A 25,733-nucleotide genomic window follows, 5' to 3' on the forward strand; every position below is an offset into this window, starting at 1 on the left:
CTTCAGTGTACTTTGGTGGTGATGCAAATGAGACAACAGAACTGTCTCAGCTAGAATTGAAGTTACAAGCAAGGAAATATACGTATTAGATAGAAAAAGAAAAAAAAATAAGGGTGAGACTTACTTTAAAATCTGCTAATTGTTGGTTGATGACATCCACTTCAGACCCCACTATCCACTGGAGTGCCTCTCCCTCCTCCGCTGCTGTGGTTGCGTCATTAAGTACTTTCAATTTTCTATAGAAGTCCTCTACTCGACCCAATGTTAGCTCCAGCTGTTCTTGGCGAGCTTTCCCCCTCTCTGTCAGTTTGCCACACTGTTTATTCAGGGCTTCCAGCTCCCTCTTGAGACCTAACAAGTCCAGAGTCCCCTCTTCTTCTAGCATTTGTCGGCACTCTGCTTCAGAGGCCTCTATGTCGAACTTGAGGGACTGGATTTTGTTCAGAAATAGCCGTACATCCTCAATTTGGGATTGGAGGCTATCTGTGTCTCTGCCAATAGCACCCATGCCATCTAGCTCATCATCCAGGTCTGCCAACTGAGAAAACATCTCTCGGACTCGGCAGTGAAACTGGCCAATGCCCTCCAGCTTGTTTTCCATTGTCATGCAACCACTGTTCACTCTCTGTTTCACTTCTAGGAACTCTTGCTGAGTGACCTCAGCTTGATGTAGAAGTTGGGACGCATCAGATCCATTTGGGGCATCTTCTACCAGCCCCTGAGTAAAGTTCCTCAGATAGTCCACTTGAGGCTCCAGTGCCTGCAGCACTTCCTGTTGAGCTCTTAGCTTCTCCAGGTTCTTGTTGCTACAGGCTTGAGAGCCCAGGGCATCAAAGATTTCAAGTTGGTGTTTGGCTCCTTCAACCTTTCTTTCAATATTCTTAAAGCTTTCCTGAAACTCCTTGAGCCTCTGAGTCATTTCTTCAAGCAACCCAGTTTTGGCCTGCAGCTCTTCTGTAATGGCATCCATATTCTGGTTGATCTCAGCCTTCTCATCCCGGATATCATCCTCATCGGTTTCTGAAAAGTTAATCAGAATGTCAGCAGCACTATTCAGTATTTCCAGCAGGGAGCGGCGCTTTTCCACCTCACTCAGCATAGCCTTTGCTCTCAAGAGACTGGATTCTAGTTGCACTGGATCCAGAGTGACCTGCAATTCAGACATCTTGGCTTTACAATCTTCTATCCATGGCACAAGGTCTTCCACATGCCACTGATACTTCTGAGCTTTCTGCATACAGTCCTTGAGCCTGGATTGTCTGTCTGCAGTTTTTTTACTAAGCTCTTCCCAGTGGCTTTTGAGTTCAACCAACTGGTTTTGTAAAGTCCTTTTCTCTTCTCCAGGGGGTACAGAAAGCAGCAGAGATTCCCCCTCGGCTACAATCACTTCATAGGAACCACTGTGTTGATTAAGGCTTTTCTGAAACTCTTCATTCTCCTGTAGTTGAGACTGAAGCTGCTCCAGTTTTGCAGAAATTGGGCAGCTTTTTGCTTGCTGGCTTTGTTTGTTATCCAACCATGTCTTCAACTCATCAAACATTTGCTGGAACTGCTGGGTGCTGGCAAGAGCTGACTGGAGTCTGTTCATGCGATCAGCTGAAATGAGAAAACAAAATTGAAATCAATCAAGCCTGAACATGGCATTAAAAATGTTTGCTGAGAGTAAATGGTCTATCTTAAGGGAAGGGAAACAAAGGTTAATTGAGAATCTACCATAAAAAAGACATACAGCTAGGCTCCTTCACACACTATATCTTATTTAAGATCAACTTTGTAAGGTGACTTGATTACTTCTAAGCTAGTGGAAAGTCATAAAAATTTCCAGAAAAAGAGGCAATAAGTCAATGATAAAATTTGTCTTATATAAGGTCATCATAAGAAGTCCAGAGTACATTTTCACTTTGCATATATAGGGTATGAGCTCAAGTATGTGTGTACCTGTAATATATAAAGAAAAGAAGTGAGTATCAGTGAAAGTGTGCAAGTAACTCCACCTATTAGTACATCTATGGGCATGAGAGGCTACCTGTTGGTTGACTTTGAATCAGAGTTTTTATCTCTAGGACTGTGCTATGCAAAGTTCCAGATACTGCCAGAGTTCAGTGTGGAATAACCACAGCAGTTCTCACTGTCACTGGAAGAAGGAACAGGTTAACACTATTCTGAATCCAAGAGCTACTCCACGTCATTCTAGATTCTTGGATCTACTACTAAGCCATTCCTTTTTTCTGTTGCCACTAATAATGGCAAGAGTATGTTCCTCACCCTAACTCACCTGCAAGGTCTTCTAAGCCTTGGAGCGGCAGGGTGACTGTCTCCAAACGCTTCTTCAGCTCATCCTTGAGGTACTGCTCACCAATGAGCACAGAGAGTTCATCACACAGTGTTTGAGCCTCCTTTATCTCATTGTCTAATTGTTCCAAGTCAGATCGAATCTCACTGGTCTCCTCCAATTGTTGCTTTACAGCCTCAGGTTGGGTGCTGATGGCTGACTGGCCACTCAGTCGCTGTCCAACTGCCTTCACTTTTTCTGATAAGTCCTGGAGCAGTTCTTGGTACTGGATGCTTTTAACAATAGCTTGGTCAATTTGGCTGGAACGGGAATTGAGTTTGTCAGTCAGCTCGACCCACTTCTGATTGATGCTTTGGAGTTCTTTCTGTACTTGGCTGGTAGATGGAGATACATCTCCAGGGCCTGTTAGTATGCCCTGAGCTGCCTCATTCAGCTGCTCGTGCTGTTGCTTGCGTGTTTCAAATTCTTTCAGCATAAACTAAAACAGAAATGACATCAAGATGTTTAGACAGAGAAAACATCTAAAAGCAGTGTCAAAACAAAAACTGATTTTGGATTGTGATAGCCCCTTCTAAAAATAAGCCAGAAAATAAGGACCAGGCTATCATTATTATTTTTTTAAGCCAGTCAAAATTATTGTTTTGTTTTGAGGGAAGGTGTACTAGGGATTGAACCCAGGGGCACTTTACCACTGGGCTACATTCTTAGTCCTTTTAAAAATTTCCCTATTTATTTTATTTTGAGACAAGTTCTCACTAATTTGCTGAGGCTGGACTCAAATTTGCAGTCCTTCTGCCTCAGCTTCTTGAGTCAATAGGATTAAAGGCATGTGCCACCACACCTGGCAAAAATTACTGTTTTAATGTAATAGGCTGAGGCAGTATTACTTTTAACAACTACTTCATAAATAAATATTTTGAAAGGATCATTGATTGCATTATTTTATTTTTTTCTCTTATTTGTCCTACTCTGTTTTACTAAGGTCGGCTTGGGCTAGGAAACCAGATTGGTGTTTATCAGCTTTGCCATGCAAATACCAGTCCTCTGAATCTGGAGTCTGGAATAGTGGGTCCCAGACCTACTATATTACTGGTTGGGCTTGCCATTGCTACTTTCAATGCCACTGCTTTTTTTGGTTTCTTTACTGGAATTCCTACAGTACCTGTGATCTATATATTACAACGTAGCAAAATTAGATAAAGGGTTCTATAAAGCAAGGCACATGTCTTCTAATTTGTTTTCTATCCTCTACCCCTCTCAGAAAAGATATTAGGATTACAGACTCTGGTGCCAGAGTGCCTGAGTTCAAATCCTGACTCTCTAAACTCACCAGCTGTATAAGTTTAGGTGAGTTTTTAGAAATTCTTTGAATCTCAGCTTCCTTACTAGTAAGATGGGGAGAGCAAAGTATTTAACATGGCTGGTGAGATAATTTGTGAAAAGCACTCAGCATTTACAAAATACAAAAATAAGACATGATCAAGAAAAACAAATATGTAAAGAATAAACTAATCCCAGGGAGGTTGAAGCAGGAGGATAACGAGTTCAAAGCCAGTCTTACCAACAGTGAGGCACTAAGCAACTCACTGAAACCCTGTCTCTAAATAAAATATAAAAAGGGCTGGAGATGTGGCTCAGTGGTTACGTGCCCCTGAATTCAATCCCCAGTACCTGCCCCCACAAAATACACTAATAAAATGCAGTAAAATTAAAAAATGATAAAAACATTGACATAATATAACAAATTGCTGTGAAAGCACAGAGTAAGAGTGATTAAGACTAGTCATGACAAAAGGAAGAATGAGATGTTCCATAAGTGACAATAAAGAACGAACAGAGGCTGGGGTTGTGGCTCAGTGGTAGTGCACTTGCCTAGCATGTGTGTGGCACTGGATTCAATCCTCAGCACCACATAAAAATAAATAAACAAAACTAGATAATTTCTAAAAAAACAAAAGAATAAACAGGAACACCTATAATCCAGCAACTCAGGACAGGAGGATTAAATTTGAGACCAGCCTTGGTCACATAGTGAATAGGAATTTCCCAAGCAGAACAGAGAGTTAGGCTGGTGAAGGGTCCTCCAGGGGAAGGCCTAGCAAAGGCACAGAGCCATCTAGGTGTGACATGTTTGAGAAAACTATCTGGTGTAGGTAGAAGACTGGGCATATGGGGATGGAGCTGGAAATGACAAACTAGACAAGCTGGAACCAGACTACGAAAGCCTAGTTATTTGGATTTTGTTTAATAGCCAGCCAAGAGTCACTGAGCATTTTAATATCTCCAGATATGTGATTTAAGGAGATAATTTGGTAACCAGTGGTAGGATGGAGGGAAAGCCCATTAGGAGGCTCTTCTTATGTTATAGTCCAGAGAGCAAGCCTATGACGCGATGAATAAAAAAATCAGAATATGGATCAGGGACCCCAGCAATGCCTAGGCCCTTTTAAGAAGTCCACAAGCCAGGTGTGGTGACCCACACCTATAATCCCAGAAACCTGGGAGGCTGAGGCAGAAGGATTTCAAGTTCAGATCCAGCCTCAGCAACTCAGTGAGACCCTATTTCTAGATAAAATATAAAAAAGGGCTGAAGATGTGGCTCAGTGGCTCAGTGGTTAAGCATGCCTGGGTTTAATCCCCTGGTACAAAAAAAAAAAAAAAAAAAAAAAACCCAAGAATTCTACAAGGTCAAACCTATTTTCATAATAATACTAAGATGTTATCTGTCATAAATGTTCAATAAAATTTCCCAGAGACTACCTGATGTCTAATATTACAACAGACTGAACATGTTACGTATGTTAATGTGATGGTTTTATCATTGCTATTTTTAAATGAATATATATTTTTAAAATTACTGTTTTAATATAGTAAATTAAATATCAATAGGTAAAATACAAACTCTATAGATCCTCAATATCTATTCTTTTTTTTTTTTTTTTTGGTACCAGGAATTGAACTCAGGGGTACTCAACCACTGAGCCATATCCCCAGCCCTATTTTGTATTTTTTTTAGAGACATGGTCTCACTGAGTTGCTTAGTGCTTTGCTTTTGCTGAGGCTGGCTCTGAACACGCAATTCTCCTATCTCAGCCTCCCAAGCTGCTGGGATTACAGGCATGTGCCACCACGCCTGGAAATTCTCAATAACTTTTAAGAGTATAAAAGAGTTTGAGAACAAAAACCTTGAAAACCACTGAATTAGAAAAATATTTGTGAGTAGACTAACCAGGGCTCAAAAATTATTTGAATGCAGAGCCCAAAAAGTTTCCTTCAAAAAGTACTCTTAGTTTTAGGTAACCTGGTGGGAGGGGAGAAGAAATATAAGAGTTTGGGGAAGACGTAGGACTAGGAAAAAATTCTAGGCAGAGTTTTATTGGAAGTGACATGATTTTAATCAACCTAAATTCTATAATGTTAGGCATAATATAAATCAGCTTTTTTGAGGTTTGGCCAGTAAAAAATCTTTAAAACCAGCAGATATATTATATTAAGTACTATGGATTACTACCATTGAGGATTAAAAATAAAATATTCTATAATTTCACCAGGAAATGTTTTTTCATTCTTGTATCTACCTCTTACTGCCTCTATTAATGATATTAATAATAGTTATTGACTATTTACTATGATAAACACTTCATAAACATCTCATTAAAATTGAGGAAAAGTACCAGGCTGGTTGCCCATACTTATAATCCCAATGACTCTAGAGGCTGAGGCAGGAGGATCGCAAGTTTGAGGCCAGCCTGAGGAACTTAATACTTTGTCTCAAAATAAAAAATAAAAAGAGTTGGGGATGTAGTTCAGTATTAAAGTGACCTTGGGTTCAATCCCCAGTACCAGGAAAAAAAGTATTGAGGAAAACACTGAGAAGTTAAGTGACTTGAACAGGGTCATATGAAATTTACTTGCTGGGAGCAGGATTCAAACCCAAATTCACACGGCTCAAATTTCCGTGCTCTAAAGCGTTAAGTTACACTGCTTACCTGGACCTGCTGCTTTTGTGCATTCAACATATTAGGGTCAATAGACAAGGGGCCCAGGACTCCCATCATCAGTTCCTTTTCCATTAGCCAGGGCCGGAGCTGGGATTCTGCAGCCTGGAAGCAGGCCAGATGGCTTGCAGATTCCTCTAGCTGCTTTTGCCGAGTCACAGTCACCTCAGTGGCCCTTTCCCATCGGGAATCTGTAGAGAAGAAATGAGATAATATAGATCTTTACTATCATCAGTAACTGATACGCTCCCTAAATTAAATTCCTAATATATTACAAGAAATGACCCCAGGAGTATTATTTAACATTTTTTAAAATAAAAAAATAACCCTTTAAAAATTTTAACTAAAGAAATACAAACAATTGTTTATTTTCATTGGGGTAGTGGTTACATGAAACTACATGTAATAAAACTGCACAAAACCATACACATATGCAAAATATGCTGCATATATTATTTTATTGCCTGCTTAAAATTTACTGTATAATAAACATTTTCATGCCAATATTCATTTATACTATTTACAATTTATGTTATGAACATATATTATTATTCATGATATTGAATATGTAGATTTCCTATCTTCAGTGGTCTCTTTAGTTTTTGATGAGAGTAGACTACCAATTTGACTGCCCTAGAAAGCCACAATTCCAACTCTGATTAGAATTTCTAAAACTTTTCCCTATTCAGATTCATTCTCTGACACCGCATGGGCCTCTTGTTTTCAAAAATTAATTAAAATTAATTCCTACTTTGTAGGATGTGCTGAAATTCTGTTTGCTTTAGACACAAGCAATTTAGTGAATGTGAAACAACCCTGTGACAACATACTGAGCTCTTCTTCAATTTTCTTCCAATTTTCTGCTTCTTGTGAGTTGGGATACATCATCAGTAATTCAGCTAAAGCTTGCTTCACTTCTTGGACCTTTGGAGAATTCTGTTCCAATTCAGCTAGGAAGGCCTAAGAGAAATATCACACATACCATCAGATTGTGGACAGGAAACAAAGTTGTGATTAGAATAGAAGATTGACTGGGTGGCAATTATAGTCTCTTCTCTGATGATTTTATTTATTTATTTATTTGGGCAGAAAGATCTTCTCTGATCCTATCCAGACTTGATTTGTGGGTTTGTTTTTGTTTTTGTTTTTGGTACTAGGGATTGGTACTAGGCAGTAAACCACTGACCCACATCCCCAGTCCTATTTTGTATTTTATTTAGAGACAGGGTCTCACTGGATTGCTTAGTACCTTGCTTTTGCTGTTGCTAGCTTTGAACTCATATTTCTCCTGCCTTAGCCTCCTGAGCCACTGGAATTAAGGTATGGACCACCATGCCCAATAGTACTTAATCTTTCAATATTTACTTTAAAATAAAGTCAGGGTGGTAGAGGAGGGCAATGGGAGCATATGCCTATAATCCCAGTGACTCAGGAGGCTGAGGCAGGAGGATAATAAGTTTGAGGCCAGCAATTTGGTGAGACTCTGTCTCAAAATAAAAAATAAAAAGGGCTGAGGATGTTGCTCAGTGGTTAAGCACCTTTTGGTTCAAGTCCCAGTATTTAAAAAAAAAAAAAAAAATTCTAGATAGCAGGATTTAAGTTTATTTAAGTACATCAATGAAACTCAGTAAATAGTAATTATCACTTCTTATTAGCTAAAAGTGCCAAGATGTGATGATGACCACATTTCATTAGTTAGCAATGATATGTGAGTTCAACAGGAGCATTATTTTCTGGTATCACCTGCAGTTTTAAGAATGCACTGTAATCAGTTTTTTTGTTTTTCATTTAATATTTATTTATTCATTTATTTTTAGTTATAGGTAGACATAGTGTCTTTATTTTTTACTTTATATGGTTTTGAGGATTGAAACCAGTGCCTCACGTACACTAGGGGAGAGTTCTACCGCTGAGCCACAACCCCAGACTTGTAATCAGTTTTTTAGGTCCCTCTAAGAGTTGGAATAGTGCTTCAGAGAATGGTTTAGCTCTCTTGTAGCATCACATAAAACATCTTTAAGTAATCCCTTTTTCAATGTGCTAATACTTTGGGGGAAGTCTATTCTCTTTCTGCAAACTGGTTTTGTTTCTGAATTTAATTTATAACAACTTTTAATTTCACAGGTAAAAAAAATTCTCTGGGAGAGGTTGGACATGTTAAACATTTGGAAGTCAAATATAATGTTTATTACAGCCTGGGAGGTTGGCCATATCTCACTCTTAGGTCCCTGGGCTAGGGAAAGAAACAGGTGCAGCAGAGTATGCCTCTCAGTGTTGGGATGCAACTAATGTAAACACAATACCTTATTAGATTCAGCTTGTGCCTTCACTGTTTCTGTCTTGGTTGGAGACAAAGAGGCATCCATGGCTTTCAGGACCTCCTCTTTTGATTCTAGCCACTGCAGCACTGAGCGTGCCTCTTTCTGAACTTCCTCCATTCTGCTGAGGACAGCTTGAAAGCTTTCCTGGCGTTCCCGAAGTACTCCACCTAGTTTCTCATACTTCAAGTTTACATCTGACAAGTCACACTGTATCTCCGTCAGATCTAGTATCACAGAAACAGAAATCAGACTGGGAATGGCTCTCCCCTTGGTTTCTCACTCCTAAATTATTTGTTAGGATTAAGCATCTTTCCTACTCCTCCTAGTGAACTAGTGAGTATCTTCCTCCTAGATCACAAAAAATTCTTATCTAAATACACAAAGCAAAAGAGTTCTCATTAATCTTCTTTCTGATTTATAACAGAATTAAGGGGAGTAAAAGTAAGAAATCAGCCTTACAACACCAGAGGAATTAATGGACTTGGAGCATTCTTTTGTTCCCCCTTCTCCAAACTAGAGAGGTTACCTAGCTGGGAGGTTAAACACTACACTAGAGATTACCTCTAGAATAGCTTCTTTATAATTCAAAGATTCACATGTGTTTTCTACAAGGTCTTTCCTCATTGGCCTTATCTGATAGTTCTGTTTATTTTCTCAGTACCCTTTAGATATAGGGCTGCCAACCCAGTTAGCCCAGAGTCAGCTGCTCCTCCCCAGGTTTTCACCCTCATGCCCCAACTGGCAGCAGTTGCACATATATTGAAACAAACACAGATGCAAACATGAACACTGTCCTAACACACCCAACAAAGAGGCAGGCACTGTTGAAATGGCATTCTCACCTTTGCAGGTGTGGTATCCGTTTACACTGCCTACAGAGCTTCCTACAGAGGGCAGTATGGAACCTGAGCAGAAGGACAGGGAGACAAACAGGGCAAGACCAACGTGTTAGGAATACATAAAGGCACTGCATTTGTTCTTTGGCATTCACTTTAAGCTTGGGCATCAGGAAGTTAACACAACACAAGACAACAAACTCATGGAAAGAGACAAATCATTTTAGCTGCCAGGCAATAAAGTGTTACTTGAGGTATTTCAGCTCTTAAGTGGTAATGATTCTTAATCCTTTCTATAGGAAATTCCAATTCTTCTTAAAACTCTAACTTGAATTATTTGGACTCTTCTCTAATTTTTGTGAGGCAAGTACTGTGAAATTATTAAGTATTTAGAATGAATGGTATCTGCCACATTTTAGAATGTGAATCTACTACAAACCCAAAGAGAGTCACCTTTAATATCAATATCTTTTATTATAATAAAAATAAATAATAGAACGATTTTTAAAGCACTCCATTTAGTAGTAAAGACATAACTGTGAGCCCCTTTATGTTGGTATTCATGAAAGATTGCCTGATTTTTCTTTCATAACTTCTTCTGGCTCCCCTTCCTTTACTAGAAAACAAAAATATAAAGTGCTGATAAATGTGGCTCATAAATATTCCCATAAATTCTGCTTTGGGCCTTTGGTTCTGTTTCTAATTATCACCATTTCACCTACATTCTCCCCATTTTAGTCCCCTATATTTCAGAGGAGCTTCCCAAGTTAAGTGAAAACCAGGTTATGAAATTATACAGAACCTAACAACAGTCATTATATAGCATTCTAGTGAAAGGACAGAATGGGGCTGGGGATGCAGTTAGCGGTAAAGCATTTGCTTAGCATGCGCAAGGCCCTGGGTCTGATCCCCAACACTACAAAAAAAGAAAAGAGGGTGGAGTGTAAGGACAGAATTACACTCCAAATTCTTAGGTGCACTGCACTGATTACACTATGCAAAAAGCTAAAATACAATTTAAAAAATAGTTACGATGATAATTATAAAACTTCAAAATGTTAATGTATTTTCAATTAAAAAATGGATCAAACAGAAAAATTACTTTCCATTATAACACAGTGATGACAAAAGGCAAACTGGACTAGTAATTAGGAGAAAGGTCCTAACCAAGACTGTCACTAATTCAGTATGTAAGCCTTGATCTACAAACAGACCTCAGGTTCTTCTCTAGGATAAGAAGATAACATTACCTAGCCTGTCAACAACCTTGCTGTTATTGGAAAGACACCATGAGATAACATAGGTGAAAGCACTTTAAAACTCAAAAGACAGAGAAAACATTTGGCATTTGTTTTTTTGGGGGATTGGCTAACTTACGCTACATCTTAATCTACTACCTACAACCAATTTTTCTTTTGGGGGCGGGGCAGTTACCAGGGATTGAACTCAGGGGCACTCAACCACTGACCCACATCCCCAGCCCTATTTTTGTATTTTATTTAGAGACAGGGTCTCACTGAGTTGCTTAGCACCTCACTAAGTTGCTGAGCCTGGTTTAAAAAATTTTTTTTTTTTTTTTTTACTTGTAGATGGACACAATACCTTTATTTTATTTGTTTATTTTTGTGTGGTGCTGGGGATCGAGCCCAGTACCTCACACATGCTAGGCAAGTGCTCTACCACTGAGCCACAACCCCAGCCCTGTGGCTGGTTTTGAACTCATGATCCTTCTGCCTCATGATTCCTGAGCTTCAGGGATTACAGGCATGTACCACTGTTTCCGGCCCTACAACCAATTTATGCTTTTTTTAAAAAAATTTTTTTAGATTGTCGATGGACCTTAATTCTATTCATCTATTCATATGTGGTGCTGAACCCAGAATTGAACCCAGTGCCTCACACATGCTAGGCAAGTACTCCACCACTAGGCCATATCCCCAGCCCTTGTGCTTTTTATGAGCAAATAAACAGATCTTGCCACCTCTATGTGAAGTTTTATTTAAGTTTCTTTCTTTTTTTTTTTTTTAAGAGATTTCTTTATTTTTTTTAAATGGGCCTTTATTTTGTTCATTTATTTATACGTGGTGCTGAGAATTGATCCCAGTGCCTCACACATGCCAGGCAAGTGCTCTACCACTGAGACACAACCCCAGACCCTTATTTAAGTTTCTTTTTCAGCATCTTTGACTGGAAAGGGCTTTACAGAAAACTTCTGTCTAGTACTGTACAAAGCAAAATAGCTACAGTAGATGTGTAATGCATTAAGTGAAATGAATATAAGTTTTGAGGTATGTCAAAATGAGCAAAGTCTCATGAGGGCAGAATTGTGTAATAATGGAATTCTTAACATTCAGGTCAGAAAAATGTCAGCTTACAGGCAGTTTTTGACCTCAATGTCAGTTTAAGGTGTTTCCTATGTTTGAGAATGTGAGCCCTCATCAAATATTCTTAGCAGCTTAACTGTGCAACAAGAATTTCTTAATACATCACTTTTAAGTTCTCAGTTCAGTTTGATCAAATAGTATTCTAAAGCCCCATCCCCAGTGTGGTGCAGTGGTAGAGCATTTTTGCCTCACATGTGCAAGGTCCTAAGTTCCATCCCCAGTCTTGCCATAAGGGGAAAAAAAAAATCCAACAACAATAAAACAAAAACAGTATTCTGAGATTGTAAAGTGAACTTTTAAAAATATTTGCCAGGCTGGGGTTGTGGCTCAGCGGTAGAGCACTTGACAAGCATGTGTGAGGCACTAGGTTCAATCCTCAGCATCGCATAAAGTAAAACAAAGACCTTATGTCCACCTATAACTAAGAAAATATTTAAAAATAAATAAACAAAACAAATAAATAAAAGCATTTGCCACCACATGTGGTGGCATACACTTACAATCCCAACTATTCAGGAAGCCGAGGCAAGAAGATCACAGTGTGAAGCCAGACGAGGCAACTTAGTGAGGCCCTGTCTCACAATAAAAATTTTTTTAAAGGGGGGCTGAGGATATAGCTCAGTGGCACAGCATTTGCCCAGCATGTGTGAGGCACTGGGTTTGATCCTCAGTACTGTAAAAAGGGAAAAAAAAATTTTTTGTCACTGGGGCTACGGGTATAGGTCAGTGGTAGAGTGCTTGCTTAGCATGTACAAAAGGCCCTAGGTTCAAGCCCCAGCATGGGGGGGAAAAAATCTGTGATCATTTGCAATTGATTATCTCTGTGAATCATATTTTTTGGATGTAACACCTAAACAAAATTTAGAAATAGATCAGGTGATGAAGCCATCACCCAATAATCCTCCTTAAGAAATTTTTATATTCATTAAGGTAGTCTTAATATTCTCATTGATAGATTTCATAATAGATAAATACTCCAGCTTATAAGGGAAACCAACATCACCAAAATTTGTTGAGGTGTTTTTTTTTTTTTAAAAGATCCTGTGTTAAGTGTGTACCTAGCATGCATAGGCTCTGGGTTCATGCCACAGCACCAAAAATAAACCCCACAAAGAACAAAAAAACAAAAATGACTGGGCTGAGGATATAGCTATGGTAGACCTTCTTGCCTAGCATGTGCAAGGTCCTGGGTTCAATCCCAGTATCAGGAAAAACATAAACAACTATAGTACTTTTAAAAAGTGTGAAAAATGACTGATCTAAAGTAGGAGTCATCAAATCAGAGCCCACTGGCCAAATTTGGCCCTTTGTCTGTTTCTGTACATAAAATTTTATTGAAACACAGCCACAGCCATTCATTTATATATTGTCTATGGCTGCTTTTGTGACACAATGGCAAGAGGTATGTAATTGTGACAGAAAGCAGATAGCCTGCAAATGCAAATATTTACTACCTGGCCCTTTATTCAAAAGTTTATAGACTCCTGATCTAATCACACACTAACAATCTGCTGAACTTAGAGGTTTATGTATTAGAGTAGAAGACACCAGTTCTCTGAAATATTGTCACTTCTGGAGAATTCCAATAAATCTTTAAACTTTAGAGTACTAAAGAAAAGTATCCATTTTCATGAGAATAAAAGAAAGTACACTTTTTATTAAGCATTTAATTGACTTTAGGAGTGCACTATCATAGTCTGGTCATAAAACCTATGGATTCCAATTAATAATCAGCAAGTGACAGAATTCATACTGAATTCTGTTTGAAAGACTTGACAGCCAGAGATTATTCATACATCTAGGTGCAAATACAAGTATTTGTCTCTGGTGTTCAAATACAAGTATTTGTCTCTAGTGTACAAATACTGACTCCCAAATACCAAACTTCTCCCCCTATAATGCTTTTATCCATCAAGGCTGACTGGAGCTTAAAGATGATGCATAGCAATCTCATCCACATGTTTAAAAGAGAAAAAGAAATCATTGAAATGAAAATACTATTTTTAAATTTTCTGTATTAAATTGGTAGTAGCCCAACTAGTCCAATTACTTTTCCCATCAAGAGAAGAAATTTTGCAGAGTGAAAAAATGTTATATATCAAAGAGGGAAAGAGATCAGGTTGAGAGAAGACTGCTATGCGGACCCTCTTTGTTTTCAGATCCACCCTTGATTTTGACATTAATTAAACAAAAAGTTATTGCCAAAGGCCAAGAGCAAAGAATGATATTTATTCACTATGTTTTAAAGAATTTGTACTCACCTGTTTTGGCTTGGGAATCAGGTGCTGTAATTTCCATGATAAGATTTTCTAAAGAAATGCCTTTGCAATTGATTTCTTCCACCAGAGTTCCCTTACTTGCCCAATCAATGAGGATACCCTGTTTAAAAAACGAAAGAGCTCAATGTAACATATAGAGGTCTCCTCATACAGGGACACCTGTTCTACATATATTTCCTAAAGTTTTGACAAGCATCAAGAAATCATACTCATATTCAGCCATTTCAAGATCTTGGTCTTGGAAGCAAAGATGTGGGAGAAAGTTATCCTGGAATTTTCAGGACCTTTTGATTCATTTCATTCAATGAAAAAAAAACATCCCATTCTGGAAATTGAACCTAGGGACATGTTACCACTGGGCTACACCTCTCAGTCTTTTTTATTTTGAGACAGAGTTTCACTAAGTTGCTGAAGCTGGCACTGAACTTGTGATGCTCCTGTCTCAGCCTCCCAAGTAGCTGGGATTATGGGCATGTGCCACTGTACCCAGCTTCATTTATCAATTTATTAAGCATTTACTATAGGTCAGGCACCATGCCAAACACTGGGAATACAAATTAAGATTGACATAGCTCCCCAAACCAAGAGCTCAGATTATTCATCACATTATAATGTCATAAATGTTAGTACAGAGATATGGTCAGTCAACTCTTAGAGCACAAGAAGAGACACATCTAGCTGCCAAGAGAGAGAAAAGCTAGAGTTAAGACAAGATTTGTCAGATGGACAAAAGTGAGCAACATGTATGTAAAGAACAAAAAAGAAATGATAACTAGAGGGTAAACAAGGAGTTAGATATTGAGATGAACATAAATACACAAACTCATAGACAACACTTTGCATTTTTCAAATTTAGGTTTGAGACAGAGCTTGTGCTATCATAGACAGTCATTAGGAACAAGAGCATCTGCTCTAAGAAAAAAGTACCAGATCATGCTAAGTCTCTGAGATGTGATGGCTTGCTATAGTGGTACAAGTATACTTCTTTCAAAGTGGGTACCCATTCTAGCCTTCAACCCCTTGCTCTGCAATGAAAAGCCCTGATCATTAAATCAGTTTGGTTTTAACTCCAAGCTACAGAGTAGCAGCAGAATTACAGAAATATCAACATCTAGCAAGCTCAAGTGGCCTAACTCCAAACTAACCTGTGGTCACTGCTTGTCAAATCTTCCATTAACCATTTGTTTTCTAAGGGCCACAGTCCAAAACTATGCATTTATAAGCAGGATATTAGAAGTTTTTGAGGGAAATACAGTGACATCTGTTGGATACCATGCGAACAACTACTATTTAGTTGTTTGGATCTAAATATTTAGCATGTGGAAATACTAGGTTGTTTGGGAATTTTGTTGTTGTTTTGGTTTTCTTAGGGAGGAGACCTGGATGTACTATGAAAAGTTTCTTAAAATGCTGAGGGTACTGTGGACCAAGAAAGTTGGGAAACCTCTTTCCTAGGGAATTCCAACAGGAAATGCTTCTGGTACCCCTCTGTGACAGTAATCAAACTCTTCTTTCATCTGCTCAAGATAAAGTCTGCTTTATTAAGACAACATGGATGAATGTATGAGAGTTATTTACAGGCAAATTTGGCTTATTACAACAAAAAGAAGAGATAATTTCAGAGGTACAAGTAGAGGCCAGTTTATTCTGAATCAAAGATGGTACAAAAGGGATCCTTGGGCTAGGGATATAGCTCAGCAGTAGAGTACTTGGCCTAGGCGTACATATAATGTCCTGGATTTATCCCCAGCACTGGCAAAAAAAAAAAAAAAAAAAAAGAAAAAGAAAAAAGAAAGAAAGAAAGACAAAAAGAGGGGAGATTGTTCTCTAGGGGATAGGAGAAAGACTGATCTCACGCTCAAAGGCATCACTCACCCACTTGCTTCTAACTTTTCCTTTATTGAACTGAACTTTGACCAATAAAGTACTAGAAATTAAACTCAGGGGCACTCTGCCACTGAGCTACATCCCCAGTCCTTTCTGTTTTTTATTTTGAGAAAGGGTCTCACTAAATTGCTGAGTTTGACCTAGAACTTGAGATACTCCTGCTTCAACTTCCTGAGTTGCTGAGATTACAGGCATGTATCACTGTGCCTGGTTTTGTTTCTTGGGTTTTTTTTTTTTTTTTTTTGCTGTTGTTGAATATTTTTTGGTAATGGGGATTGAACTCAGGGGCACTTAACCACTGACCCACATCCCCAGCCCTATTTTGTATTTTATTTAGAGACAGGGTCTCACTGAGTTGCTTAGCACTTCACTAAGTTGCTAAGGCTGGCTTTGAATTCACAATTCTCCTGCCTCAGCCTTCCAAGCCGCTTGGATTATAGGCGTGCCCCACAGTTCCTGGCCCAATTTTTTTTTTTTTTTAAAATGATGTCTTTTTATAACTCATCACAGCATGGGAGGCAACTAATAAAGAGTTGCAACTATATCATTCCCAGATGATTTGTTTGGTTTTGTTTCTCTAAGTAGGAGATGTTATGGTGCTCAGTGCTGGATCAGGGCAAGTAGGAATCACTGAAAGAAAATGGAGGAATTTCTATTCTGATGCATGTGGAAAATTTGGATTTCTCATATGGCCTCCCCTCACAGCTAGGGATCAATTCATACAAGCTTCTAAACTACTGTCTGGTGGGATTCTTAGAGACCTACCTTCAGGTGCTCAATCAGCTTTTCCAGTTCTTTAGCACTCATGAAGGTCTCTGCAGATGGAATACTCCCTTCGGTTTCTTTGAGCCATTTTTGGAAGGTCCATATCAGTTTTCGGAACTCATCCAGCTGCTCCTGGCAAGATAATGCATCTTTCTCTCTGTTAACAAAATACATTTTGTTACTTGCCAGACAGAACTTTGTAAAATCAACTTGAACTAAAAATAGGTTCATTCTGGGACCATAGGCATCAGTAACCTAACAGGGTCCTTTCTTCCCATAATTGTTCTATAGGGAGTTTGGTTGAACAACCACATATAATGTAGGAGAACACCAAACTACATAATCTGTTGCCCTTGTGTGGACACTTCTGGGGAATAAAGTCTTTAGTCTTACTCTATGCTGAAGTAAAAGTGAGAAAAACTATAGCAAGCCCGCTATTTAGGTACTATGATATAATGGAAAGAATGTAGGCTTTGAATATTAATTCTAGCTCTGATATATTTTAGGTATTTGACTCTTTCAAGGCCCAGCTCAAACACTGAATCTGAGGCACAGATACATTAGGTGATTGGCCCTAGGTTAAGCATATTTATGAATAAAATAAATCAAGGAGAAGATTTTGAAAATGGCCACAGCTACCAGTCAGATATAAACCCAGAACCTTGGTTCCTCACAGAGAAGGAAGGCCATCAACAAGGGAGAAGAAAAACAAAGTTTTCGTGGCCTTTGTCTTCAAACCCTTCACTGTATAACCTGTTGCTTAGTATTGGTTGGAGCAACTGCTTTCCTCTAGTCACTAAGGCAGTCACTGAGTAAATAAAGATTATATTTGGCTAAAGATATATATGATCGGGGCTGGGGATGTGGCTCAAGCGGTAGCATGCTTGCCTGGCATGTGTGCAGCCCGGGTTCGATCCTCAGCACCACATACAAACAAAGATGTGTGTCTGCCGATAACTAAAAAATAAATATTAAAATTCTCTCTCTCTCTCTCCCTTTAAAAAAAAAAAAGATATACATGATCAAGATATATATGGCTAAACCAAGATAAGAAGTCTTGTTCATGGTTGGGAGCGGTGGCACATGCCTATAATCCCAGAAGCTGAGGAGGCTGAGGCAGGAGGATCACAAGTTCAAAGCCAGCCTCAGGAATTTAGTGAGGCCATAAGCAACTTAGTGTTTGTCTTAAAACAAAACATAGAAAGGGCTGAGGATGTGGCTGCCTGTTAAGCACCCCTGAGTTCAATCCCTGATACAAAAAAAAAAGTCTTGTTCATGCTCTGCTACCTATAAGTTTTCTAATAGGGAATCTTTGTTTTTCAATAGTGAGCTAAAATCAGTCAACCTTCATCATATAATTCCTTATTTGCCTTGAAAGAAATATCTGGACACTCCTCCAGAAGAGCAATCTAATGTGGTTCAAAAAAGCATGGGAAGTGCAAACATAGCCCCTAATTATGTCTAGAAAGTCTACTATAATTTTTCTCTTTATTTCAAATTCTGCCATACTCCTATTTACTGCCCTGAATTTGTTCTATTTGTTCCAGGGACGTGGGCTTTCTGTCATCTAGAGTAGGAACTCATCCCGTTATTGAAAAGGAATTCATTAGAAATAGAAAAACTATTAAGCATCAAGTGGAGTGTGTAACTTTGCCTTAAAAAGGCACTTTCTGGCCAATGCTCAGTGGCAGAGTTCTGGATGCCATCTTTTCTGGTAAAGCAGGAGGGAACAGAAGATCATTTTACCATACAGCCAAAAAAAAAAAAAAAAAAAAAACCAAAAACCTCACCTTTCTTGGACTGTTTTCTGAAGCTCTGCAAAGTCCTTCTTGAGGTTCTGTACCCTACCCTGGTGTTGGGACAGGTCCAGTGCAAAGCCACAAGAGCCCAGTGCAGTGACCAAGTGTTCAAGAGTATCCAGGTTCTCCTGTTGGTCTGTCATTTCCAAAGTGAGCTCCTATCAAGCAAACAAGAAAAATGTACTAAGTTCTTTGACCCTGGAAAATAAATATGGTCAAAAGATGAAAGATAGCTGAAAATCTAGGGAAAATTCACCTTGCTCTGTAGAAAAGGAGAGGGCAAGAGTCATGCTTGTTAAGTCAACTGGTAGATCAAAATATTAACCTCTCCAACCCAATGGAGAGTGGCTGAGAATTACAAAAACTCTTATCTCCTTTAAAGAAATGTTTGAAGACTTGGAAGGAAGCATGACAGAGCCAAAAGAATGAAGGTTTTAGGAGTCAAAAAGATCTGAAATTCAATCTATACCACTTACTCATTTATTATCTTAAGCCACTAAATTTCTCTAAGCTTCCACAGTCTCTTTATAACATGGAGCAAGCACACTATTTCTACTAATATTTAACACTTTACTTTTAAATGTTAGTCAATACAATTAATGGAAAACAATTTGTGGCATAAGAACTAAAAAAGGAGAGGTTAAACTGTATTTACAGATTATATATGAAATATATTTCTAAAATCCAGGAGAATCGATTATATGATTCGAACAATGAAGTAATAAGGTCGAAGGGTATAAAATCACATAAAAATCAAGAATGAAAATTTCACTTACAATATAAATAAAAAGGTTCAATCTTATTCATCAAATAACAAGAAACATATAAAACCTAAACAAAGCATCCTGAAAGACACAAAGGACATCCATAAAGATGTATATATAAATATGTGTGTATATGAATGTATATTTACTGCAACTTGAATAAAAATAGCAACAGGCTTTTTCTTTAGAAATAATAAAGCTGATTCTAAAGTTTACACAGAAAAATAAATTTATAATTTATCTCTGAAAAATCCTGGCTGCATGTGGTGGTGCATGCCTATAATCCCAGCAACTTGAAAGGCTGTGGCAAGAGGATCTCAAGATTTTTTTGTAGGTATTGGGGATTGAACTCAGGGGCACTCGACCACTGAGCCACATCCTCAGCCTTATTTTGTATTTTACTTAGAGAAAGGGGCTCACTGAGTTGCTTAGCACCTCACCATTGCTGAGGCTGGCTTTGAACTTGAAATCCTGCTCCCTCAGCCTCCCGAGTCACTGGAATTAGAGGTGTGCTCCACCATGCCCAGCAGGAGGGTCTCAAGATTAAAGCAAGTCTCAGCAACTTACCAAGTCCCTAAGTAACTTAGTGAGATCCTGTCAAAATAAAAAGGACAGGGGATGTAGCTTAGTGGTAAAGTGCTACAATACCAAAAAAAGAAAAGTCCTGAAAAAAAAAAAAAATAAACGAGGACAACTAGCCCTACCAGATACTAAAACATAAAAGAAAGCCCCTATATTTAAAAGAAGTATACTATGGCACATGAACAGACATACCATTCAAACAGAAAAGAAAATCTAGGGTTCGGACTGGGGTTATGGCTCAGCATTAGAGTGCTTGCCTCGCACGCGCAAGGTCCTGGGTCTGGTCCTCAATAATATATATATATATATATATATATATATATATATATATATATATATATATATATAAAGAAAGAAAGAAAGTTAGAAAGAGAGAAAGAAAGAGAAAGAAAGAAAGAAAGAAAGAAAGAAAGAAAGAAAGAAAGAAAGAAAGAAAATAAATCTAGGGCTGGGGCTGTAGCTCAGTGGAAAAGCACTTGCCTAGAACATATGAGGCACTGGGTTCAATCCTCACACACCACAAAAAAATTAATAAAATAAAGGCATTCTGTCCATCTACAACTAATAAATAAATAAATAAATAAATAAAATTTAAAGAAAGAAGAAGAAAAGACCTTTGGGTCTCACCTGGTGTGAGATGAAATCTTAGAGTGGTTTTGATTTGCATTTCTCTAATTGCTAATGATGATGAACATTTTTTTATGTATTTGTTGACTGATTGTACATCATCTTATGAGAAGTATCTCTTCAGGTCCTTGGCCCATTTATTGATTGGGTTATTTGTATTTTTGATGTTTAGCTTTTTGAGTTCTTTATATACCCTAGTGATTAGTGCTCTATCTGATGTGTGAGGGGTAAAGATTTGCTCCCAAGATGTAGGCTCTCTATTCACCTCACAGATTGTTAAGGAAGTTGGGGCCTAATCCCACATGATGGAGATTAGGGCCTACCTTTCTTCTATAATACGCAGGGTCTCTGTTTTCCTAAGCATACTACAGAAATTCAGCCACATCGGTGTTTATAGCAGCACAATTCACAATAGCTAAACTGTGGAACCAATCTAGATGCCCTTCAATAGATGAATGGATAAAAAAATGTGGCATATATACATAATGAAATATTACTCAGCAATAAAAGAGAATAAAATCATGGCATTTGCAGGTAAATGGATGAAGTTAGAGAAGATAATGCTAAGTGAAATTAGCCAATCCCAAGAAACCAAATACCGAATGTTTTCTTTGCTATAAGGAGGCTGATTCATAGTGGGATAGGGAGCGGGAGCATGGGAGAAATAGATGAACTCCAGATAGGGCAGAGGGGTTGGAGGGGAAGGGAGGGGCCATGGGGTAATTAATGATGGTAGATTGTGATGATTATTACTATCCAAAGTACATGTATGAAGACACGAATTGGTGTGAATATACTATGTATACAACCAGAGATATGAAAAATTGTGCTCTATATATGTAATAAGAATTGTAATGCATTCTGCTTTCATATATAAATAAAAAAAATTTATATAAAAATAAATAAAGATCCATCAACAACTTTAAAAAATAAAAAAAGAAGAAGAAAAGAAAATCCAGAAGATGATTCAAATATATATGGAAATTCAGTATATGATAAAATGGCTTCTCAATTCTAGGGAAAAGTCAGACTCTTCAATAAATTGTAGTAGGAACAACTAGACAGATCTTTGGGAAAAGACAAACTTGACTCATACTTTAGAATTAAATTTTGAGGGCTGGGGTTGTGGCTCAGCGGTAGAGCGCTTGCCTCGCACGTGTGAGACCCTGGGTTCGATCCTCAGCACCACATAAAAAAATAAACAAGTGAAATAAAGATGTTGTGTCCAACTACAACTAAAAAAAAATTTTTTTAAAAAGATTCAAATGTAAAAAAAGGACTAAAACACTAGTTAGAAAAATGTGAAAAGACATGAACAGTTCACAAATAAATGTTACCTAAATGTATAAAAATAAACTCAACTTCACTTGTAAGAGAAACAAAAATTAGAACCAAATTTAGATGCCATGTCGTACCTATCAGACTGGCAGGATTTCGAGAGCTTGCTAAGACATTGTTGGTGAGAATGTAGGGGAAACAGTACTTATTAGGTCAGGTTGAAGTCTCTATCAACCTGCATTCTTGAGTGGTTAGGATAAGTTGAGAGTACTCCTGCTGATCTAGGCTGAACATGTAATATGAATGAAAAATAAATCTAGGCAGTGTTTTTTCTTTAAACTTTTTTTTAAAGTTGTAGGTGGACATAATACCTTTATTTTTAAATTTTTATGTGGTGCTGAGGATTGAACCCAGTGCCTCACACATCCTAGGTGAGTGCTCTTCCTCTGAGCCACAACCCTAGTCCTAGACAGCGCTTTTTAAAACTGGACAAATAACATAAAGTTTACAGGATGGCTGTAATAATTCTCTAAAATAATGCAGATAAACAATATGTGCTGTCCAACATGTGTTCAGTAAATGTTAGTTCACTCCTTGCCTTTCTCTCCCCTTTATTCTGCCAACATGGCAGATATATACTCACCTGGATCTGATGGGAGAAATGGGCAATATCTTGATCTGGTTGATTCCCAGAGGCCAGCATCCGACTTTTGTTTTCCATGAACTGTTGCAGCTTGTTGGAAAGTTGTTCAAACATCTCTGCTTGGGGCAGTAGCTTCTTTAGGGTACTCTCCTTTTCTTGCTGCTGAAGCTGGAGTTGCTCAAAGTGCTGGCTTGCCTCTACCAGTTTTCCCTGCAGCACTGCTGCTGTGATGTTATCTGCTGTTTCCATGAACTGGGTCACCATCTCACGGGTGGCCTCCAAGCTGCTCTTTTGTCGAGCAATGTCTTGCTTCAATTTCTGTCATCAAGAAAGGGCCTATCAGCTTTTGGCTCACGTATTCTAGGATACCTGATCCACAGATTAATAACCTTCTAATAACTCTATGCTCACTTCCTCAAGGGCAAAGAAAAATGGCAACAGAACCTGAAGAATGCTACCTATCTTATTCCCTATAGTTCTCTACCCATTCCAGGTGACTTTGTTATCACCTTTTCATCAGGCTCAACAGTGGTTTTGAAACTGAGAAGAAATACCTGTTTTTTTTTTTTTTAGGTCTGAGGATCAAACTTAGGATCTCATACATGCTTTCAACTTGCGATCCTTCTCCTGTCTCAGCCCCCCGAGCCACTGGGATTATAGGCATGCACCACCATGCATGGCTACTTCGAAATCTTATAAGAAGATTTATGAATGTAAATTTTTCTCCTGTTGATTTTTCAAAATTGTAATTATGGAACATGGCAAACATTGTTTATAGTAACTCTTGGAACATAGATCTTACCATATTATTGGCCAGGGCTTCTTGGATGACTCCTGATGAGAGTGATGCCACCTGCTCCCCTTCTAGGTTCTGTTCAACTTCCCTGATGGACTGCAACAGGCTCTCCAGGCTTTCCTGGACACTTTGAGACTGGGCAATTGCCTTCTGTAGCAAAGCAGAACGCTCAGCCAGACTACAGGATAGGCTTTGGAAGTGGCTGAGTATGGAATCTAGAAAACCAAGGCCATCAGAGGAAAGAGTGGATACTCTTTTTGGTTTGTGCTTCTAAAAATAATGTATTTAAATTGTACATATTAATGATAATAATAATCAACATTAATAAAAATGAAGGAATATACCTGAAGTGCATTATTTTTGGAGGTAAATTCTATAAGCTTTAGTTATTTGGTACTAAGAACCAGAAATTGTGATAGATGCTGAGGACTAAAAAGAACATGAGGTCTCTTTCTCTACAAACTTAAGACTCTAAAACAGAGCACAGGTCGAGGAAGGAACATTACAACTAAGTAAAAACAAAGTCATAAATGCTGTACTTGTATGAGAAGTACGTCTTAGAGAAGCCTAGAAGGAACAATTATTATTTCTCATTTTTTATTTCTTTTAAGGAATGGGCATGGTGGTTAGGATTTTATAAGGAAGTAATCTCTTAGTTACCTCTCTTTCTCTCTCTCTCAAGACAATTAAGAACTATATATTTATGGTGTACTATATATACATATTTAGTAAAAACTATACATATGTATAAATTTATGGTATACAAATGATGTTTTTAAGATACACGCACATTACAGAATGGCTAAATCAAATTATTTACCATACACTTTACCTCATGTATTTATCACTTTTTGTTTTGAGAACACTAAAATCTACTCTCTTGGCAATTTTCAAGTATATAATATATTGTTACTAATTATAGTCATCATGATGTATTCTTGGCTGCTTCTTGAAAAATAAGCAAGACTTCATCATGCATGTTTATCATCATGAAAAAACGTTAGCAGCTAAGACATAGGAAGAACTTCAGGGATAATGTAACGCAGAAATGATCAGGTTGCTTGGGAAATAAAAGGAACAGGTTGTGGCTAGAAGGTAGATGCCTGGGTAAAAGGGTGAAGCCAGATTGTAAAGGTCTTTTCTCAATACTGCAAGAATAAAGCTCACTGGGTGATGGGCAATTTGATGAATTTATGCTTACTTGTGTCTATATCCTCAGCCCCTAGCCTAGCACTTCAGATACTTGTATGATACAATGTGCTACATGTTGTCAAACAGAGGTTCTTACTAGAATTAAGGAAGCACTATTGCTTCATACCTGTAGTTTCTTGAACATACTTAGGATCCAGGGATGGCTCCCCTTCAATTTCCATGAGATCATGAGCTACTTTTTGGAGCTTTTCTACAGGTACTTGGTGCTCAGCCAATTCCTCCTGTAGCTGCTGCTTGTTCATGAAAGAAAGAAAAAAGACATCTAGGTGAGTAATCAAAGTTGATTCTAGGAGCCTAGAACTATAGGAGCATTCTAGGATAATTCTCAGTTAATCTTAATCCACAGTCATAGATAAGAGAATGAAGCGTTTAGGACTCTAGATATCTAGTCCAAGACATCCCAATTATCACCTTTAATCTGGGCAGTTTAAATCACGCAACACAAAGGCCTTGATAGCATTCAGGTGGGTCCAGGCTTACCTTTGTTGTTGCAAGCTGCTGTTGCAGGACTCCAGGGTCAGAGGCAACAGTATCTGAGAGAAGCTTCTCCACACTGGCCTCACAAGTCTGCAGCCAGGCTTTTAGGCTGTCAGTACTGCTCTGGAATTGCTGATATTGGCCTAGCAGCATGTTAAGGTAAGAGCCCAATCGAGTACACTGTACCAGAAAAAGAAAGGAAAGGAAAGCTATAATACAGCTAAAGAACAGCTCCCTGGGCCAACTCTGCTACAAAGAATTCACTATAACTTCACATATAAGTTGTTCCAGTTACTCTGGATAGATGGGTAGCAATCATCTGCAAGTGGGGTCCTCATTGTTTGCCTCATATTATTCATCTCAACCTTATTAAATACCCAGGAAGACTTAATGAGTTCAATGGCATGCCACCAAAGAAATAAACATTATGTTGCAAGGATTTATAGATTGAAAAAGTGTTCTCCTTTGGGAATTGGAGATGTTGGCAGAAAGCATAAAACAGTTAAGAATTGAGTAGATTCTAAACTTTAGGTGGAAGAGGGAGTTCTTTGGATAGAAAAGATTAGGACTTAACTCTCGAATCCCTGTCCAGAAATTAAGACTGTACAATTGGTTTAAATTTCCCTGCACTATGTCTCTTGGGAGCCAAAGCTGATCAGGATACAAGAAAGTGAGTACTTCCACCTTCACCAATGATATGAGACATATTCTGCTCGGGTCAGGCTTAGTTCTGCATTTTTTGCATAGTTTGTGAAAAACCTCTGTCTGTGGTTTATATATTGCTTGCCTACA

General features: G+C 38.2%; 2 protein-coding genes across 4 annotated transcripts in view; one reads left to right on the forward strand and one right to left on the reverse strand.

Annotated features, from left to right (window-relative positions):
• The window catches only part of Pabpc4 (poly(A) binding protein cytoplasmic 4), a 193,672-nt gene that overhangs the window by 154,656 nt on the left and 13,283 nt on the right, over positions 1-25,733 (forward strand). The gene's annotated exons all lie outside the window — the stretch shown is intronic.
• Macf1 (microtubule actin crosslinking factor 1) overlaps positions 1-25,733 on the reverse strand; it is a 221,715-nt gene that overhangs the window by 89,154 nt on the left and 106,828 nt on the right. For 2 of the 3 annotated variants that reach the window (XM_076860680.2, XM_076860681.2), the window contains exons 44-56: positions 24,945-25,121; positions 24,571-24,694; positions 23,259-23,467; positions 22,457-22,774; positions 18,554-18,720; positions 16,764-16,920; positions 14,094-14,211; positions 9,455-9,517; positions 8,595-8,836; positions 7,122-7,251; positions 6,283-6,482; positions 2,276-2,771; positions 125-1,596 (exon numbers count right to left, since the gene is read on the reverse strand). In XM_076860680.2, the coding sequence (XP_076716795.1) occupies positions 125-1,596; positions 2,276-2,771; positions 6,283-6,482; positions 7,122-7,251; positions 8,595-8,836; positions 9,455-9,517; positions 14,094-14,211; positions 16,764-16,920; positions 18,554-18,720; positions 22,457-22,774; positions 23,259-23,467; positions 24,571-24,694; positions 24,945-25,121 (3,873 nt within the window). The remainder of the gene's footprint in view (positions 1-124; positions 1,597-2,275; positions 2,772-6,282; positions 6,483-7,121; positions 7,252-8,594; positions 8,837-9,454; positions 9,518-14,093; positions 14,212-16,763; positions 16,921-18,553; positions 18,721-22,456; positions 22,775-23,258; positions 23,468-24,570; positions 24,695-24,944; positions 25,122-25,733) is intronic. The other variant, XM_076860679.2, reaches the window with a different exon arrangement.

This window comes from Callospermophilus lateralis, chromosome 7, assembly GCF_048772815.1.
Source record: "Callospermophilus lateralis isolate mCalLat2 chromosome 7, mCalLat2.hap1, whole genome shotgun sequence".
NCBI lineage: Eukaryota > Metazoa > Chordata > Mammalia > Rodentia > Sciuridae > Callospermophilus > Callospermophilus lateralis.